The 22,068-nt window shown below is 37.3% G+C and overlaps 1 protein-coding gene across 6 annotated transcripts in view; it reads right to left on the bottom strand.

Annotated features, from left to right (window-relative positions):
* Positions 1–2,155: 2,155 nt before the first annotated feature.
* MID1 (midline 1) overlaps positions 2,156–22,068 on the bottom strand; it is a 359,879-nt gene continuing 339,966 nt past the window's right edge. For all 6 annotated transcript variants that reach the window (XM_079123171.1, XM_079123166.1, XM_079123170.1 and 3 more), the window contains exons 8-10: positions 14,376–14,537; positions 8,565–8,772; positions 2,156–2,951 (exon numbers count right to left, since the gene is read on the bottom strand). In XM_079123171.1, the coding sequence (XP_078979297.1) occupies positions 2,603–2,951; positions 8,565–8,772; positions 14,376–14,537 (719 nt within the window). In that variant the 3' untranslated portion in view covers positions 2,156–2,602. The remainder of the gene's footprint in view (positions 2,952–8,564; positions 8,773–14,375; positions 14,538–22,068) is intronic.

The raw sequence follows: 22,068 nt of genomic DNA, 5'->3' as shown, positions 1-22,068 counted from the left end.
ACCTATAATGCCAGCCCTTTTAACTTTGGTTGGTGCCACATCAATTTTGTTATATTCATTTAATTGGCACTGCCATCTATTTTGCTCCTATATTGAAATGCTTCCTGTGAAGTGAAGACCTCAAAAAAGTAAAATAAAATACTGTGACCCCAATCCATTTAAAGAGAATGCATTATTATACTGCAGCAAATGTTTACAGCATATATTTTTTAGACTTTCAAAAAAATTCACATGGAAATCTTTTCTACATCATTACAGTAATCAAACACTGTGGCCTTTCACCATATACATATTTTCCTGTAAATGTGACAACCTGGAAATAGTAGCTGCTACATCCACAATGGTTTTAAGTTAGCCAAAAGTGAGACTTTCACAACAAAATTATAACATAATCTCTTATCCTTATAAAAATAGCCAAAACATACCCTAAACAGCTTGCAGTGAAAACTTGAGTAGTAACATCTTTATATTGAAAAACATTATATTCATGGAAATAGTGTCCTTCCAGTAAATGCTTTCTGTTAACATCATAAGGCAAATTGTAGCATTTATTGGTACCTGGAGACCATGATTTTAAAAACTCAGAAACTGAGTTTTAGACCCTTTTATTCAGAACCTGTAAGTGTACAAAGTGCATTAAAATATCCATTATCCAGTAACCCAAAGTATATGTAAAAATTACTGAGGAACCCTTTCTGTTTATTCAGGAAAGGCAAATACACATTTAAAAAAAAAAAAAAAAACAGTTGCCAGAAAATGATTTATTTTTTTCTATTGAGATGTCCATTTTTTACATGTGTAATTGTCTTATGTAGCTATCAAAATATTCATCTGGGTATAAATAATGTAGTAAATATATAGAATCTATCCATTAAGAAAAAGGACAGCATCTGCCGGGGAAGAGAGAGGACACTGGAAGCTGGGTTGATCTCCCTCAAAGTCCAGTTTGGCAATCACATAAGCCTTGGCCATGTGATGCTAAAACAATGGGTCTATTGGCTTACTTCAGGGAAACAATTGGTTGATCAGGTTAAAAGCAAAATTACTAAAAATGATGACTAAATCTACCAGTCTGTTTACTCAATGGCTGAACCAATAGCCCAGATAAATATTTTAGCCATTAAAAACCTTTCTAGAGATCACACCCTCCATCAAGGTAGAACCAATGCCAAACTTCCAATCCAAAGACTGCTCCAGAAAGCCTTAACTCAGGGACCATTACAATGTGTCAGAGCAGCATGCAAAGAATCCCATCTGACAGCCGATTAGCAGGTTCTATTTGCAGGTTCTTGCATGAAAATAGTGAGTTTGATATTTTTGTTTGTTTTTATCTTACAATTCTATGTCACTATACTAGAATATGGAGGGACTTCTAAATCTTTCAAGATGTGTTTAATAAATGTCTGTTTATAATAACTTTCGAGGCATATATTCTAGTGAACAGTGTTTTATGCAATGTCCCTTGCTATATTACTAACTCATAAATACTAAGTGTTTTTCAGTGACTTCCATTTGGACATGGTAGTTGTGATCAGGGCCATGTGCTGATGTCCTGGAGAACAAAATCAATTCAAAGTGTGTTGCCATTTGTGACAGAATGTGTTTCTTTCCTCAGCCCCAGAGAAAAAGGAAAAAATCAATTGGAGAAGGGGGAAATAGAACAACTATTAAATGTAGTGAAGACATTTCATAGGCCTAAAAAACTATTAAAAAGATAAAATAGTTTTATATCATCAAACAGAATCCTACTTCTGAGAAAACACAAATCAGCCTAAATTTCTGAATAATCTGTAGGATTCAAAGTGACTATCTTCAATTGCAATCTCATTCCTAATGTTAGCCCCAAATCCTTAGCCCTGTGAGAAGCAGGGTTATGTATGGACAAAGGTTTCAGAACCTTTCTTCCCAAAGTTATCCCATCAACCACCAGTGGGTAAAGATTGAGCCATGGCTAAGTCTGAGGTTCAAAGTCATTTTTTTCCCTTCTCCTTCTCACTCTATTCTAGCTGATCCAAGACAAGTTTCTGACATCACAGTTAAAACACTTCAAATTACACCATAGTAAGAAAGCCCATTTACTTCCCTACTAGGTTCAAAATGATTTGTATTTAAAATAGCTTCATATTCTGTTATGCACTGTCAAAGTGACAGGACCTACCATGGGCTCAGTATGAAATATTATGTGAGAAAGTGAATAAACATACAAATCTACAAAAGGTTTTTTTTTTCTTCTTTTTTTTTTTGCAAGCCCATAGACGGTGATGAAATAAAAGTTGTAAAGAGCTGGCAAACTTATGGGCCTCTTAATGTGCAAAACCAAGTCATTCCTAAGAGTTGTAATCCCAATTATGTTTCTTTTATAAATACTCTATAGATTTTCCTCTAAATACAAAAAAAAATTATTAAAGCCTGTACTTAATACAAAACACAGTAAAAGGAAAAGAAATCTCCCATTTTGAGCCCTATTTTAGCTGATTTCTGGACACTTTGGGGGGAGATTTAATCACACTCTTGAAGCCTGTGCTTTCCTAATCCCCTAAATAATGAATAATAGCCTCAAACTTTGTTATTCCCCGGAAAGCAGCTTCATGTGGCCAGATGCTCATGGCAGCTGCTCTGTACAGTCCAAATGGTCTGGGATGGGAAGACCAGTTATAATCGTCAAACACTTGTTCCACACGGTGAAGGTGGGGCACACAGGCTGTGCAAATGCCACATCAAAGGTGTAGAGGTGGATGGAGTTCAAAGCATCATAAAAAGCAATGGAACCATTATCATAGTCCAGCAGGATGCCGACACGCCGCAGGTGGGGGGCTGGCTCGATGGGGATCTCCTTGCTATTGTGTCTCACCACCCAGTTATTGTTGCAGCGGCAGAGGGCCCAGGAAGCAGAGTTCTTCCCAATCCATTCGTGCTTTGGGGCTGATTTGTAAGCAAGGCCAATGGCATACCTGCAGAGACAAAATAGCAACACAAAATTAATGAGCTGCATTGCATGTGTGTGCTTAACCTGTTCTATGGTCAAATTATTTTTCATGGGGTCATGAAAATGTGATCATCTGTTGTTTGTGTTCATTCTCTCTAAGGGAAAGATTGGCTAAGAACCCCAACACCTGTATTCCTCATCTGCTTCCCTCCTAAACATACTGTGGGCAGAAAGAGACCATTGTATTTACCCACAGTCCTGTTTTCAGTTCAAACACTGCAAAAGAATCTTAACCACATATTGTGTTGTTTTATTTTCTTCCATGAATTGCCAGTACTGACAGACAGAGCTTTCTGCAATGATTGAAGTGTTCTGTTCTATTCACTATGGTGGCCGGGAGCCACATGGGCTATTGGGTACTGAACTGTGGCTAGAGCAACTAAGGGACTCAACTATAAATTTATAGATGGTCTTGATGGTCCCACTTAAAGATTTTTCAACTTTACAATGGTGTGAAAGTCATGCATTTGGTAGAAACTCTCTTCAAAGTTTGAATTTGAATGTTTTCCTTTGCTAGCCAGAAAGGTATGATCTTATCTTGCTAAACCAGGGAGGGGCTGTGAGCCACAATTCCCAGGCAGTCACATGATCCTGAGGGGAAACAACGGCTCCTACACTATACCATGAAATATATTCAATAAATTGCACAGTTAATTATAAAATAGGTTTCGTGTTAGATCAATTTGCCCATCTGTAGGCTAATTTAAGTGTTTTGAGAACATTTAAAGTAGGCTAGGCTAATCTATAATGTTCAGTAGATTATGTGCAGTAAATGCATTTTTCACTTATAATATTTTTCCATTTACTATGGGGTTATCAGGACACATCCCCATCATAAGTGGAGGAGCATCTTAATTAATTTTAATTAAGTTAAGTTATTTAAATAGCCACATGTGGTTCATGGCTACAATATTGGACAGTGTAGCCCTAGACTTGTCCTTTTGACCTTCTTTAAAATTTTCAATTGACACCATGTCTGTCATTTTCCATGACTTTGAATGCACTTTGCCAAAGGCAAATGGTGAAAATGATTTCCATTTATGAGGATAAGTCCCTTGTCATCATTTAGTCTCAGTTTCTTAGCTATAACACTGGGACAATGATAGTCTCCATCTCCCAAGCTTATTTTAAGAGGTAAAAGAGAAAAAATATTTTAAATCCTGGGCCCAAGGCCTGACATGAAATATTCAGTAACTATTATTTCATTATAATTGTCTGAGGACACATTAACAGTAAGTACTGGAATCAGAATTTGAACCTAGGATGACTCAAAAGGACACAAACTTATATGACATTTTATAATGCCTTCCCTCACCAAAAATTGTGCAATTCATCAATGCCAAGAGCTCTCATGATCCTACTATTCTTAAATTTTAAAAATATCTTTGAGTAGAGAGATATCCAGTTATCCTAAATGCTCACTGTTCAACATTAAAAATGTTAAGAATTTTTTTCTACAATTTTCTAAGCTTCTTAATCTCTTTTAACCTCTCTGAGACAGCCCTGTAATATTCAAAGCATTTCACAGTTATTAAGATAAGCAAAACACATCACTCTTAATAAAGAGTGAACGACTCACAGTTCAACTTTTAATATGTTATAGCAGAAGCCAGTGTAATTGGATATTGACATATGGTACCTTACCCAGTGAAGAGGGGAAATATTCATTGGTCTTTGTTAAAATGACATTCTTTTTAAAATTACATGTTGAGTTAAAATACAGTCACTTTAAGAGTGGGGAGTTAAAAATGAAACCTAATAAAACATGCCATCATCCATTAAATCAGTGTGCCAGCCCATCTGTGATGTCAACCTCTCTTTCCTCGTGTCAGTCCTCTCCTACTCGCAGTGAGGATTCTTGGTTACGTTTCCCAGAATCCCCTTTCCTGTAGGAGTCCAGGTCACGTTTTGCTATTGCAATGTCCTTGCACAAGATGCAGAACCCTGTTCTGATGGTAGACAGTAGATATGAGGCTTGCCGAAGCTCCAGGTGAGCACCTGGCAACACCTGCTTCAGTAGTGGGCAGCCAGTCACAGTGACTCCAGCATAAAGTGGCACACCAGCTGATTTATACCCTCAGCTCCTCACAGTCCCATAAGTTTCTGACTCCCTTCCTCCATGGAGCACCTTGATTGACTTCTGTTAATCTGCCAAGTCCTAACCCATGTACTTTGGAAAGGGTTTCATTTTGTAATTTAAAATATCTTCCCCAATGATCTTCTTTATGCCTTCCAGACACTTTCTAATTTTCAGATAATGTGGGACCTAGATTCGCATCACAAAATAACCACATCTGTATTGTTTCCTTCTTGTTGCTACGTACCATATTAATTTTTTATTAAAGAATTTTGATGTTTATTTCCCATTTGAACTTTAACCAAATCCTATGAAGTAGCTGCAGCAGGGATGGCTGACTTCATTCAGCAAATAGGAAACATAGAGAAGGTTAAAATTAGGAGCAAACTCCAGAAATCATCTGCCCCTTTGACTTCTGGTCTAGTAATTGGGGCATGAACTCATTATTACAGGTTTAGTTAACACCATATCATAAAACACCCAGTGCACATTAACAGCATTAGAGAGTAAGAAAATAACCAAGTGCATAGTCCATTAAGCAAAGGAAAATACCATTATATTATCATTAATCTGCAAAACTATGTACATATTTCCATTGAGCTTGAAAGGGGCAAGCAGAATGTAATGTTCCATTAAGTTACGCAGTGAGACATGGAAAATTCAAAAAATATAAAAATTATGTTTCTCAGAGCAATGTTAACATGCCCCATTGCACAGATCATAACATACACATTAATTTAAAGTCAGGACTATATTTCATGAGAAAGTATATGTGTCATTAGCTATTGTAAGTCAAGGTGTCACAGGCATTTAATCGTAGGGGAACCCCTTCATTGCTAATTTCTCCCAGGAAATGTGAAACTATTCTCTACATGAGGATTTCTCTGAAATTGACACAAACAGGTATGTAAAGATCCAAAGTGCAGCAATTAATTGTAGAATTTCTTTCTCCCTCAAGAGTTAGTTTTGACATCTGGAGGGTGTTTTAAAGGTAATGCTGATCTGTGTTTATGGAACTGAAGTGGTCTGGTGGAATTTCCCGCATTATTCATCAATGGCAATGAGATCATAGTGATCAGATATCATTTATCATAAATAATTATTAATGGGGTTATAATCATTTAGACATTGGATTCCATCCCAGATTAATGTAGCACATTAATTAACTAGAAATGATTGCCTTTTTGCAAGTGCATTCATTGTATATTTTTTTGTGCTTTTCTCTTTCCCAATGCAGCTAAAAATTGCAAATGCCAACTTAGCCCAGAGCCTAGTAGGGTGAAGAACTTGTATTCCATCCTCAGACAGGATGTTGGAATAAGAAAATGTTCTAGGCAAAGAGAATCATGAGGATAATAATAAACGAAATTTATTCATTCCCCCAATAATGGTACCACTATTGGGAGAAATGGGACATCCAACTTGATTTGTGCTCACACTAGGAAAGATACACATTGCATTATTTTCATAGATTTGAATGGAAAGGACTTTTCTAAATAAGAGGTGTTTGATATGCTTCTACCAAAAGAAACACTGTTATAATACTCACCATCTTCAGGTTACACAGTTTTAAACATTCGTTGTATTTTTAAAGCAAAGATGAAGCTATCAGTTAAGTATATACTACTATAAGCTCTAAAGAGTAATTTAGTCCTTTCACAAATATGCTGTAAATAGCAGTAGAGCACCATGGTTAAGAGCACAGATCAACCAATTATAAGGTAGGGGGTCAACTCTGGTCCTCTGCCTGGTTTTATAAATGAAATTTTACTGGCACACAGCCATGCCCATTCACATATGTACTGTCTGTGGCTGCTTTCCCATCACAACAGCAGAGTTGAGGAATTGGAACAAAACTTGGCCCATAAAACCAGAATTTTGACTCATCTGGCTCTTTTACAGATGATATTTGTGGAGTCCTGGTTGAGAGTTTGACCCTGGATTGCAGATTCCTGCCTTTGCCATCTCTTGTGAGTTTCATGACCTTGGGTCTATGCCTCAGTCACTTCATCTGTGAAAATGGAATAGTATCAACACCTACTTTTGTGGGCTGTTAGGATTAATAAATGAGTAAACATCTGTGAAATGCTTAGATCAGTGTCTGACCTGGCACATAGTTGTGCCATATGAGGGCTTGTTAAATTAAAGCAAAATAGGCCCCTTTTGGTTCAATAGTCAGCCTGCATTTGTGAGACAGATGGCCAAGCCTAGGGATGCAGTTTGTGGCTATGGCTTAGGGAAGGCCAGCATTACAGTCTTAATTGACTCCAATGTACACTGCTCCCTGACTTTTGTACTTAGTTTTAGGGAACTCAGCAGGCTAATGTCTGTGGGCTGGACCTAACAGACCTCTTGAAATTATTCTCACCCTAGAATAACTGCTTCACCTTTACCCATCCAGCCCTTTACTATTTGCCTAATTTTCCAGTCTTGAATCAAAAAACATACAAGGAAACAAAAATTAGTTTTGTTAAAATGATGAAGAGTAATTTTTAAAGTAGGAATTGGCCTACTTTTTCTCTAAAAGGCCAGAAAGCAAATATTTTTTGTTTTGGGAACCGCATCATTGTCTTAACTATTGAACTCTGCCATTGTGACCCAAAGATTGCCACAAACAACATGTAAAGAAATGAATATGGGGGCTGGGGAGATAGCTCAGTTGGTAAAGTGCTTGCCTTGCAAGCATGAGGCCCTGGGTTCAATCCCCAGCACCGCAAAAAAAAAAAAAAAATAAATAAATAAATAAAATAAAATTTAAAAAAAGAAAAGAAATGGATATGACTGTGTCCCCATAATATATTTTTTTTAATTTATAAAAACAGGCTTTGGCCATATTTGCCCCAGGGACTATACTCTGCCAACCTGTATTTTAAGGCATCAAAGAACAGTTTTTAGATACCAGAGCTCCTTCATGAACTAGAATTCAATGATCTTGCCTCTAATTCCTGCCATAACTAAAAAAATACATATATATAGACTAATAACAGGTCTTTTTTTTCCTTATTGGCTGAACAGTGAGTTAGATGATTGCTTGACAAATATTCACTCCCTCCTCCTGCCTCTTGTGGGCTTTGGGATTGGCTGTATTGCTTTGGCCAATAAGAATTTAGCAGACATCATACAAGCAGAGGCTTAAAATGTGCTTGCTTTCTTGGATTGCTTGAGAAGACAAGATGTGGGTGGCCAACACGTCCAAGGAGGTTGAAAAGACACAGAACCAACCTAGTCCCAACCTACAGCTTAAAGCAAAGCCCAATTGAGATTAGCTCTGATTAGTTGATCCCCAGATGTGGGTGTTAGTTAATAACAATAACTGGTTATTGTTTGAAGTCACTGAATTTTGGGGTATTTGTTAAATAGCATTATTGTAGCAACAGCTGATGGATACAGCTTTTCTGCATTTGATTCTTCAGGACAGATACTGAACAAATTTGATACTCTAACAAAGAACAGAATGAGATATGCCTTTTGATAACCTGAAGAATAATATAAGTTGCCTACCATGTGCTTCCACTTATGACCACTTCCCAGTAATGCCGGCCACTATCAATGAACACATTTCCAGCCACTCCATAGCTCCCTTGGCTGGTGAAGCGTTCAGGTGTATGACTCTTTTTGGATGATGACTCATCACGTTCTACTGTCAAGTTATCATGGGACACCTTCAGTTTTCGATGAGCAGATTTGGGATCCAGTTTAAATGGTTGACCTAGAAACAAGTTAATAAAACAAAACAAAAGGAGGAAATGGAAAAACACTGTTTATTTGAACAAGACCAATAACATTTTCATAATCAGATTTACAAGACTGAAATAAGCCAGCTCTCCTTGAATAATGCCTTCTATCACAAAGAAATATCTTGTATTTTAAAAGTAATTTAAGCATTATAAATAACTTTTAACTTGGAATGAAGCCACCACTTGACCCAATTATCCCATTGGTAGGTTTAAACCCAAAGGACTTAAAATCAGCATACTACAGTGATGCAGGCACATTGATGTTTGTATCAGTGCAATTTACAATAGCTAAACTATGGAACCAATCTAGGTGCCCTTCAACAGATGAATGTATAAAGACATTGTGAGATACACACACACACACACACACACACACACACACAATGGAATATTACTCAGCCTTAAAGAATAATGAAATTATGGCATTTGCCAATAAATGGATGGAACTGGAAAATATTATACTAAGTGAAATAAGCCAATCCTAAAGAACCAAAGGCCAAATATTTTCTCTGATATGTGGATGCTAATTCACAATAAGCAGGGGGCAGGGAAGAATAGAGATAATTTGAATTAGAGGAAGTTGAAGGGAGGAGAGGGGACATGCGGGTAGGAAGGATTGTAGAATGAGTTGGACATTATTACGCTATGTACATATATGATTACACAACCTATGTAATTCTACAACATGTACAACCAGAAGAATGAGAAGTTATACTCCATTCAGGTATGGTGTGTCAAAATGCATTCTACTATCATGTATAACCAATTAGAACAAATTTTTTAAAAGAAAGTAAAAATAAATAAATAACATTTGCTTGATATTCAAAATATAATTAGAGAGCAGCAACTCTTTGTAAATTATAATGCTAGGCAAGGTAAGAATTAGAACATGGCCCTCAGTTCATAGGTTTTTAGTCCATTAGTTCTAAGATAGGGATCCTGTGATGCTATGCCAACTATTCAACAACAGCATGGGCAAGAATCAACCAGAACATGTGTTACGAGTTATTGTCAAGGATTCCCGCTGAATCCAAGCAGCACATGCACATACTGGTTGTATAGTATCCTCAAAAGAAAGATAAAGGGCTGGGGATATAGCTCAGTTGGTAAAGTGCTTGCCTTGCATGCACAAGGCCCTGGGTTCAATCCCTGGCACCTAAAAAAAAAAAAAGAAAGAAAGATAAAATGGAGACTTTTTAATTTCAACAAGTGTTATATTCAATTGGGCCTAAAACATATTTGTACTTAATAAACTTCAGAAACCAAAAAATCAAGATTTCATTTCTTACCACGTACAACCAGAGGAATGAGAAGTTGTGCTCCATTTGTATACAATGTGTCAAAATGCATTTTACTGTCATGTATAACCAATTAGAACAAATTTTAAAAAAAAGGAGAAATAAAATTTCATGTCTTAACATGTAGACTATTCTAAAAGCTTACATTATTCTGAGACTGTTAAAAATTAAAAACTATGAAATTATGCCATTTGCTAATAGATGAATGGAAATGGAGACTATCATGCTAAGTGAAATTAACCCAATTCAGAAACTCAAATTTCAAATGTTTTCTCTCATATGCGGAAGCGATAATAAAACAAAGGAAAGGGGGAAGGAAGGATAAGATTTCATAAAGAATCAATCAAATACAAATTAATAGAGGAGCAAAAGGAAATCTAGTAGAGGAGTCTAGTAGAGAGAGGGGATGAGGACTGGAGGGAAAGGGGGAGGTAAAAGGGGGACTCATGAACCCAAATTGATTTTCATGCATGTATGAGTTTGTTGGGATGAACCCAGCTACCATGTATAACCATTAATTTCTAATAAAACATTTAAAACTGCTCTTAGGAGTTTAGATAAGTATAAAATTGTAAAATTTTCAGGTCACAAAGTCAGGGAAAAATATGATCGCAACACTGAAGTTTTTTATGCCTGAGCTTATTCATATATATGATAAATAAGACCCTCTCTACTTCATTATTCACATTTGTATTTTTAAGATTTAATTATTAGAAAATATTGGCAGTTATACCTGGACATTTTGTCAGAGCTGTTATTACTCTGACAATTCAATATTGGTTTGGATTATTGCCTGTCATTCAACACCACATAGGGTATAAGGCATTTAAAGGCAGGAAATGAGTTACAACCTGATGCAAATACCATGGTGTCAAAACACCACCACCACTATTGCAGTTGGTGGCCCTTCTGCCCAACATGCAACTCCCAGACGATTGCAGGAAAAAGTTTGGTAAATCTGATTGGGGCAACATATGATGCTACCTGAGAAATTGACTCAGAAAGCATGGGCAATATGCATTTTGTCACATGGAGGTAAGCCAAAGGATTTCCAGTGGCTACTTGGATACAAACACAACATTAGTACCCAGCAGACATTTTCTGCAGTGGGCCAGATAGTAAATATTTTCAGCTATGCAGGCCGTGTGACTTCTTTGGTGACTATTTAACTTCATTATTGTAGTGAGAAAGCAGCTGTAGACAACAGATAAGTGAATGGGCATCACTATATGCCAATAAAACTTTATGTACAAAAATAGGTAGCCAGATTTGGTTCTTGAGCTGTGGTTTGCTGATTCATATTTTAGATTTATTACATATCAAAAACAACAACAGAAAAGCTTAAAGGGGGAGAGGGGGAGCTAAGGAGATGCTAAAGTACTGAGCAAGTAGTATGTATTATCACAGGTTGTAAGGACCTACTGGATTACATAGGTAGTTTAAATTTTGGCTTGTCTTGTTAAAAAAATGTCTTCAGGGGTTCTCATGCCAGCAACTTTTAGGGATAAAGTATGGACTAAGACAAAAAAAGTAAAAAGATAGCTTTTCTTCAAGTATTTTAATTTTTAAAGGTAAAAGATAAAAGTGAGTGAAACTGATTGGAAGGTAATTAGCAGAGCAGGAAGAAACTTCATCATGGTGCTCATCATTTATAAAGGCAAAGAACTAGCTACTTGACCTCCCGCCCTTGAGGAATATTAGAATGTTGTTGCCATCAGAAAGGTTGGGACTATAATGCTGAGAAACTTCCAGAAATATCCTGCTTGCTTCTGCTCCCATCTTGGCTATTCATATGCGGGTATGACCCCACCAATATCAGAGAAGCCCAGCCCCTGCATTCTCAGAGAGCAAAGGCTACCTGTGACTTAGAAGTCTTTCCCAAATCACCCACCACTCACTTTTCCCAAATGCCATGTTTTTACTTCAATAAGGACAAAAAAGTACAAGGAAGAAATTACTGGTTACTTCACTCAAGAGTTTACTTCATTAGAATATTTGTATAGGGCATGACCCCATTCTTGCCACTGTCATCTTGCTTACACAGCTCCTGAAATATCTCTTTACCCAACTGTCAGGATCCCTTCTTTGGAATCTACTCATCATCATCAAGATCATTAAGATCTTATATCATTGAGAAAAGAGAACTTTACATTATGGAAATGCTCATCCTGCTTCTCGGATTTAAACTCTTCAACCTCCCTGCCTCCTTACCAACCATCGCTCTCCAATGGCCCATGAGGGTTTCACAATCTGGTTCTTGTCTCCAGGCTCCTGGCTTGTCCATTCTCCCAAAGTATGCCACACTTTCACCACACTGATCTCTTTTCTGTTCCACAACATCATTTCCTTGTCTCTGGGCTTTTGCATCATTTCCCTCTCTGTGGAACACTTTCTCCTTCTCATACATCTTACCCACCTGGAAAAACCCTCAAGGCTATGCAGGGGTACCCCTCTCCCCTGCAAATCCAGCATGCGCATGGTTGCTTCTATCATATACTTCATGAACTAAATGGGAACTAAGCATTTACTTGCTTCATTCCCCCATATGCTGTGAATCCTTGAGAGAAGCACATCTTAAAGAGTTGAAGGCATTCACGGTATCCTCAGCATCTTACACTGTGTCTCAAATATACTATGTGCTCAAACATATTTTTGAAGGATTAAATACACATTCAAATGCAAATCAAACTGTCCAGCTGAGTGTGCACTAAATATTGTTCTATGCATCATGTGACCATAAAAACAGGTCATCATGTTATGGTTTCTTATGTACTCAGAATTGTTTATGAGTTTGTCTTTGTGACAATTTATAAATGAAACTAAAATTTTCTCATCTTAAAGGAAACACTAAATGCAACTGAGATCCCAGATTGGATGTGGGGACAGCAAAAGAACATTAGTTAAAACAATGGTAAAATCTGAATAGAGGCTACAGTTTAGGTAATAGTAATGTACCAATATAAATTTCTTGGTTGTAACAAATGTATCAAGGCTAGGTAAGATTTTACCATTAGGGGAAGCAGGTTGAAGGTAGAACACTGCAGTGTGTGCAGATTTTATGTGAATCTACAATTATATCATAATAAAAAGTTTATTTAAAAAAATTATGAAGAAACTAGTCACACAGCTGTATGAAAACCAAGTGCCAGAGTCTCAGTTTTCTTATCTTTAATGCTCTTTTACCATCCCTTGCTGTTCTTCTAAGATCCAAAACATGTTCTGCAATGCACTGAGAAATCAAATGAGGGGTCCTCTTGAAAGAAATTAATTGTTCCTATTGACTGGTTGGCATCATGTAGATAGAGCTGATTTGCTTTCTCTTGGGAGGTCCTATGCAAGGAAGTACTATGTTACTTTGCATTGCATTGTATTTCTAGATCAAACAGATGTAAAGAAAGAAAGAAGAGGATAAAACAAAACACATGCAGGCAGAGACAGGGAGATGGCAGTACCATGAGACAAAAGTATAGAGCAGATTATTCTTTGCATTGTGGGCTGTCCAATATATTGTGGAATGCTTACCATCATCCCCAGTCTCTACCTGCTAGATGCCAGAAGCTCCCTCCCCAGTTGTGACAACCAAAAATATCCCTTAGGATGGGGGTTGAAAGGGAAAAATTGTCCCTGATTGAAAATGACAGATCCAGACAGATATTTTGAATAGAAGAGAGAATTTGCTTTTTTGCTTTCTTTTTTTTGGTACTGGGGATTAAACCCAGGGGAGCTCTGCTACTCTCTACTACTGAGCTACAACCCTAGCCCTTTCTTTATTTTTTATTTTGAGACAGGGTCTTGTTACATAGCCCCAGCTGGCTTTGAACTTTCAACTCTTGCCTTGGCCTCCCAAGTAGCTCAGATTATAGGAATGCACTATCACACCCAGTTTAATTTGTTTTCCTGCTATAGAAAACAAAACCATCCACCATTTAGAGTTCCTACTCCACGTACTCTACTCTTTACATATAAATATTCTGTTTCTCACAAGAACTCCTCCTGAATGATTTCCTTAAAAGTGAAAAAAAATGAGAAGGCTGAAGTGCTGAGAGATTAATAGCCTCATGGCTTTGAAGGCCTTGAGTCAGTTTTGGAACCCAGAGGTAGCTGATGCAAATCCCACTGCTCCACAGTGGTTCTTTACTTGATTTTTTTGAGACTGTCACTGATGCCCAAGACAGAGGGAAGAAGAGAAAGAGAGAAGACAGACAGACAATCAGAGACAGTCAGCTGAAAGGCAAGCAAATGTGAAATGACGGCTCTGCTGAGTTCATGGCACTTACTGTTTGTCTTTAACTTTCCAGGCTCGCTGCTGCGGCTGCCTGCCTGGTTGATGGCCTTGACCATGAAGATGTACTTGGTGCCGCTTTGCAGACCATGCACTGTGTAGTGATTCTGCTTGATGTTGGGCACGATCATCCAGCTATCGGCAGAATTACACAGACCTGCAAAGTCAAACAGACAGGTGCAAGCATGGGCCATGTTTGCATAATTTTAGGATATTTGAAATTTAAGAATTGGTAAGTGAAGTGCTTTGTCACTTTTTCTAAGGGACATCCCAAAAATAAGTGTTCTGTGACCTATATATAGTGGGAGGGCAATCTGTTCTGTATTATATGTTCCTATTGTGTGCTCTGGATGGACGAGTCACTTAAAATTGCTGTGTTGCAAATTCTGTTCCATGTGAATGGAAGCAGCAAAGGTTATTCTGTTTGGAATCTTAAGTACTAAACATGAGCATGGTGTGTTTTTAGGTGCTGTGGGAATGAGGTGAAAGCAACAATTGATTTTTCCCACTTTACCCTCACCCCCAATATGCTGGTTGTCAAATTCTAAATCTCATTAATTCTGAGACTCACAGTGGGTGAGGAGACCTAAGTCATGGAGAAGCTGATTTCACTAATACAAATGTGGTAGATTACATTTTTGCCTCCAATTCTTCACCCTGCCCTATATCCAGCCCTATGTGACTTTGTAGTTGCTCCCTCCAGAGAGGTGGGAAATAGTTTTTTACTTCACCATATGCCATTGGATTTGGTCATATGACTTACTTTACCTAATATAAAAAATGACAACATACAAGACATTGCAAGGCCTTGAGGGTTTTTGTTGTCCCCTTGCACCTATGCCATTGCCATGGGGTCAACATTTTTTGGTACGGTGTGCTTATCCCAACAGATGAAGCACAAGGGTCACCCTTACCACCAGGCCAATGTAGGAGCAAGTCCAGCAGAGATCAGTCAACCCCTACCAATCTCCAATGTGGGAGCTAAGGGTAGTTTGTGATACTGCAATAATGTGAACTCAGGAATCACATTAGGAAGAGAACCCTGGAGCAGCTGTACCTACAGGGAGGCTCAGGTCCCAGTGCAGATCTGGGGAAAGTATCCACAGGGAATTTTGACCAGCTGCGTCCTTGAGATGGCTGGTTCCAGAATGGAGAAGACTGCTACTCTGGCTACATTCTGCAGGATGTGGGCTGAGGAGCAGGCCAAGGATTTATGACACTTGGAAAGAACATGTAGAAAAAAGGAAGCCAATTTTGTTTTGCAGCTGGCTGATGCTGGAAACATCTTTTGGTATCAGGCCCAACTCTCCTCTCTTCACCCATCAATCTCTACTCCAAAAGAACCTTTTCCCAGACCCCTGGTGACTGAGCTGTCATGAAGTTTCCTTTCTCTGTTGAATTTCCACCAACAATCCCTAGGAGAGGGTTGGACCTCTTTACTTCCTGAGGGCCTCCAGACTCACCTCCCCTCTTCTTCCCTTTTGGTTGATTTGCAAGTCAAAGGGTTAGTTCCTTTGATCTTGAGGCAACTTATACCTTAGCAGGCTCTCAAGGAGCTGTCCCTTAATCTTTTTCTCCCCCTTGGTCTTACCTCTGAGAATCTAATAAAACCTTTCTGAAAAAATAGATTCACAAATGCATATACACAATGAACCACAAATATTTGCATAGCAAGACAGGCACAGACTCCCTGAGGTGTCTTTGAGTCATACTAAATGCTTTTTCAAACTTTTGAATTAAAATTATTCCTGGTATTCTCACAGATGAGAACTTTGTATTTTGTCAGTTGTGAAAACTGATTTCATATGATTTGTACCTTGAGTGCAAAGTATTTTCAGGTATACTCCAATGAGTCTTTGAAAATATACATGGAGGGCTGGGGATATAGCTCAGTTGGTAGAGTCCTTGCCTCACAAGCATAAGGCCCTGGGTTCAATCCCCAGTACTGTGAAAATAAATAAATAAATAAAATAAAATTATATATATATATATATATAGAGAGAGAGATAGCTATCTATCTATAGCTATACAGGTATATATATAAGCCTTGTGAATTTTTGTCGCCTCCTTTTCATTTCTACCTGTGAACATTTTCACCAGCAGACTTCCGGATTTGAAAAAACAAGCATAATGGACACAAAGAGTTTGAGTGTGTGTGTTGTTTGTATGTTTGGAGATTTAGTAGAGCAACTATCGGTACCATCCACTCCTTTTTTCTAGTTTTCCCAAACTCAGCCCTATGTTCTCCTAAGAAGTCCCACTTATGTAAGACACTCCCCTAAAAAAAATAATACAGTAACATAGGAATCTCCCTATGATACATCCCCTCTGAATTTTCTCACTTTCCCTTTTCTTTGAATGTATCTACAATGAACTCTAATTCTGGATAGTACCACAGTGAAATATTAGATTTTGACCCAACCAAAGAAGGGTCATTTTGAAGTTGAGCCCCAACAGGCCTATAACTCACTTTAGTATTTAATATTATTATTATAATAGTAATAAAATAAAAAATTAGCTTTTCTGTTGCCTAGGATAATCCACTTAAATTCCTAGATCTTTGTTAATAGTAGTCAGGAATGAACAAAAACAATAACAGCATTAAGCAGATTCAAATGAGAATCCTATCAATGTCACTGCTTTTACAATGACATTGTTTAATTGCATTATATTACAATAAAATGACCATTGTGGTCAAAGAAAGCAAATGTAAAAATGTTTCAATAAACTTTAAATCACTGTACAACCCCAACGCTGGGTTTAATGTGGTGGGGGAATGCTTTCAGCAACATCATAAAGCAGATGTCTGAAATTGTTGCAAACTGTAGCTTGGCTTACAATCCAAAATCTTAACAAAGATTTAATGTCTCAGAAATCTTTTCCAAACTAAAAAGGGACTCTGACTATCCTGATTATTTTGAAGAGGTCACTAATTTTTTCCTTGAATATTAAAAGAACAAAATGTTTATGGAATAGTAAAATTTTATTGGATAGCCTTACACTGGGGCAATCTACTTTCATAAATACTAACAATTATTACTGTTTGGTCTTACCTTTATATTATTGTTATTGCCAGGACAATAATTGAGCAGTTGATTAAAAATGCCAAGAAAACAACATTGACAATTTTCTTTTGGAGGATTGCGGTAAGTGAGTGACTTAACATATGCCATTACTGCATTGCTAGTGTTGGTCTTAGGCCAGTACCATCTAACTTCTTGCATATGGTACTGGGTGCTGAGTTTGCTTAAGTGAGATGTCTCTGCCTTGACAACCCACTGTGTCAGGACTGGTGATCTACCAGGTTTTATTCATCTTTTTATGAAACACCCACCCAATCATCCTAAAACTTCACTTTGATCCAAACTCATTTTCTATCATCTTTGAGGGTGTTCCAATGCTCACCTCTTTTAATTCAGTTTGAAGTACTAAAACAACAATGGAACTTGGAAGATAATTAGTCCATAATGAAACCTAATTGAGTTTTTCAATTTTGTACGTTTTTCTTCATTCACAATGGGTCAGAAGCATTTCACTACGTAATGTATCTCATTCTAAAACCTTAATTACATTTGGGACTTCAGAGGCTTGAATGACAACTGTCATTTTCCCACAAAATATTATGTATAAAGCGTCATGAAATATGAACACACTTTGGAGAGGTTGTCTAACATCCTTTACCTTCTTTCTTATAAAAATAGTATGTGTTTAATAACTTTAATGAATGTTTTCCAAATGACTTAAAATAAATGTTTTCCAAATGACTACTTTGCCATGATGGCTTGAAGAAATGTAGCTTTATAAAATATGATATTATATATAGCTTTGGATAGCGTTGTAAAATTAAATACACATCTACATATTAATAAGCAATTCATTAACATCTTAATAAGCCACAATTCTTTCAATAAAAATAAAAAATTAATGTCATTAACTTTGCATTTGGATGTATACATTTCATTAGTGAGTCTTTCTGTGATTAAACAAGCTTCATCAATATTATCTAAATTTCCTTCACTGAAGCCAGTTGGAGGCAATTAACTACAACTTATTATGTCAAGTGAAGGAACCATGACATGGTGATAGTAAAAGATTTCCTAGTGACATGAGGAAAGCCAAGTTTTGAACATATCTTCTCACTTTCAGTAGAGTTTTACTGTTAGATTTTGTCATTCAGTACAGTATCTGCAAATGACACTTCTCCAACGATACTGTGTATGAACAAACAACATTCAAGAAAGGCCTTTCACATGCAGATTATCCCGGCAAATCACACCACTGAACTTTATCATATGACATAAAATATCAACCTTTCTTTTAAAATGTAATGATAGCTGAATGCAGTTTATATTTTTCTAGGAATACTAATTTTGAATACACATGTGTGACCACTGTGGCAAACACAGGGCTAAGGTCTTTACTGTTTATTATCTCAACCATGTGAAGCTAAAGCATTATCCTCTTAAGGATAAGGAAACAGATTTGTAGGGCATTAATTTGCCAAAGATTACAGAGCTAGTGAGGTTCAAAGTCAGGTATTGAATGGAGGGTTCCCTTGGTCACTATAAATGCATATGATATTTAAGAAAACAAATTTAAAAATGCTTGTATCTCAGAATTTATCTGAATTTATTCTCTTGTTGTTGCAAATTTATTTTGTAGGCATCAGGACTTCACTATCTTGGTTTTAATGGGCATAAATATATGAACAAACCTAGGAGAGTGTCCCAGTTTGATAATCACAACTAGCTTCGCTTTTTTTTTTTTTTAGTTATCTCTAGAGAATGGGTCTTTTTGGTAACTGCATTAAATAAGGCAGGTATATAGTCTTCATGAAGTCATTTGCATTCATTTTCTTGTAGTCACTCAACAAATACCTCCTCTGGAATCATTCACCATAAAGTTGTGAGTTCATTATGGTGAGTAGTTTTACTCTTGTTGAATTTCGTTAGGCATGGCCTTTTTGAGTCAACTATTCCATTTCTGCGTCATGGGTTGGTATTATTTTCCACACCAATAACACAAAGTCTAGTCATTCACAGTTTAGCCAACCGAGAAAGCCTACATTTTGAGCAATAAATATCTTTCACTTGAATGATGCAATGCAGCACCAGCATTGAGTTAAGGTTCTAAATCGAATTGCTTTCTCAACTCAATTCCTTCCTCCTCCCTGTATTCACACCTTTGACATGTACCTTTGCAAGCCCTCTCATTTTCAGTTGGGGTGGACTCAGAGGACTTGCTTTGGAGGCTTGAAATGTGTGTGTGCAATTGGGCCTGCCCTCACACCTTCACCTCTGCAATCCCTAGGAGAACAGATGGAACTGAATTGCAGGAGGATGAGACAGAAAGCAGCAGGTGAGCTTTCCCAGTGATTGAACTGCCATGTGCAACAGCCACGATCAATAGGACCTCCAGACACGTGAACAACAAACATTGTATTATTCTACTTAGGTTCTGGGGTTGATGGTTATTTAGTAAGAGCCAAGTGATAAAAGTTGTCTCAGGCCAAGACTATCTACTTCTGAAAGGCCCATGATAATCTGATTCAAGAAATTTGGGGAGAGACATAATCATATAATGTGGTACATGCCATCTAGTAGCCCACAGGATTCCCACTCCTTAATATTCATGACAAGATTCATGACCCACTTCAAAACTATAGAATATGGCCAATGGCAGTGGTCTGTCACCTGTATTACTCCTGTGATTATATTACATTACATGGAAAAGGTGAAGGGAGTTTGTAGATATAATTTAAGGTCCCTAATCAGTTTACTTTGAGCTAATCAATAGGAGGTTATTCTGGGTGGGTGACTCAATTGGGTGAGTCCTTTAAAGATGAGTTTAGAAGTGAGAGACTTGAAGTAGCAGACTCTCCCTTGCTGGCTTGAAGAAACATGCTGCCATAAATAAATAAATAATAAAACAAATTCTGCCAACAAACTCAGGAATCTAGGAAAGAAACTCTTCCTTTGTTGAGTTGCTAGATGAAAATGCAACTCAGACAACACCTTGGTTTCTTCCTCACAAAACCCTAAGAAGAGGAACCAGATCATATGTGCCCTGATTCCTGACCCATAGAAACTGAAATAATAAATGGCATTGTTTTAAGCAGCTAAGTTTTGAGAAATTTATTTCACGGCAGTAGAAACTGATATTGTTTTTCCTGAACCAAGAAAAATGATTTAAGAGAAAAATAATGTTCCTCACGGGGGCCAAGAACCACCTTTTTGGTATAAAATGACTAAATGTTTTTGTTTTCTGGTTATACTATTCACTTATCAGTCTATCATCTTTTGAATTTCATCTTCATTATGTTTGATACAATATCTGGTTTAGTTTACCTAATACACTAGTAATATTTGCCACACAACATAAGGGAAAAAATTCCTTAAATGAAAAAGACATTAATTCTACTTGCTTCTTTTGTTGTGTTTACTCTTCCATATGATATAGCAGTGAATGTGTTACAGTCTCCATATTGGTTAAGTTAGGTCTCAGATTTATTATGTAATTGTGTAGATGTTATATGTTCACCTTGCTTTAAATCAGATTTCTCCTGTTAAATTCATGGCATATGTGTCTAAGATTGGTGAAATACAAGCTCATGCAGCTGGGAAAATGCATTTAAAAATCATGTCGCCTCTCTGAAGGGCAATTTGGCAATGTCAACCAAAATTAAAATGCGAATAATTTCTTCCTAGCAAATGCACCTCAAGAGATTATATTAAAGATAGACTCCCCAATGTGTGAAAGAGAAATATTCAAGAATATTCATTGAGGCAATGTTTTTAAGGGCAAAAGATTGGAAACAAGGTAAGTATGCATCAATAGAAGATGGGATAAATTAGCACCCATCTTTATGATAGGAGACTACACTGCCTCAAAAAGTAATGAAGCCATTCTTTATTTGTGTAGAAATAGAATGATCTCTCAGACACTAATATTTAGTGAAAGATAATAAAAAACCATGGTGGAGAACTGTGTATTGTGTGCACATCCACAAAGGGATTTTAGAGAATTAGTACTTCATGATTTGCAGCAGTGCATATACACCTGGAGGTTAGGAATGATATTAGCATTCAAAATCTTAGAAGGAGAATAAAATGATGTTGAACTGTTGTCACAGCATTGCTTCTCAGATTTGCCTCAAAAAGCACTTCAAATATCTGGGGGCAGAATGATGTTTCCAGGGAAATGGGCCAGAATCAGAGAAGTCTTTCTGGAAGTACTAGTTCTGACTCAGTGCATTACTCCAAATGTCTAGTTGCTGTCTCTGCTTCTAGTTTTGCCTTATTCCACCACGCTCTCCACTGTGCTCCTGGGTCAGTTTCTAATTGTACACCTGAGCACACCACTGCCCTGCAAAACTCCCAAGCCCACAGAGGAAAACCAAAACATGGTGCAGCATGTTTTGGGGGACCCTCTTAATTGAGCTCTGCTTGTGAGTTAGGATTCAGTCACTGATGACTGAGAACATGTGCTTTCTGGAGCAGACTGATATGGATTTGAGTTCTGGCTCTAGTTCTCACTCTTTGTTTTCACTATCTCCCCTTCCTCACCAGGTAAGATCTCCCAGTGTGGCACCCCACTTTGTCTCTCTAGACTCTCTTCTCTGCAGATTCACCCCTCTCTGCCATACCCTTAGCTTGCTTCTGGGGAGTCACTCATTCCCCCAATACTTC

The sequence above is a fragment of the Sciurus vulgaris genome (genome assembly GCF_902686455.1).
Source record: "Sciurus vulgaris genome assembly, chromosome: X".
NCBI lineage: Eukaryota > Metazoa > Chordata > Mammalia > Rodentia > Sciuridae > Sciurus > Sciurus vulgaris.
Note: the sequence above shows the minus strand (reverse complement) of the source record. Positions and strands in the feature narration are given on the sequence as shown.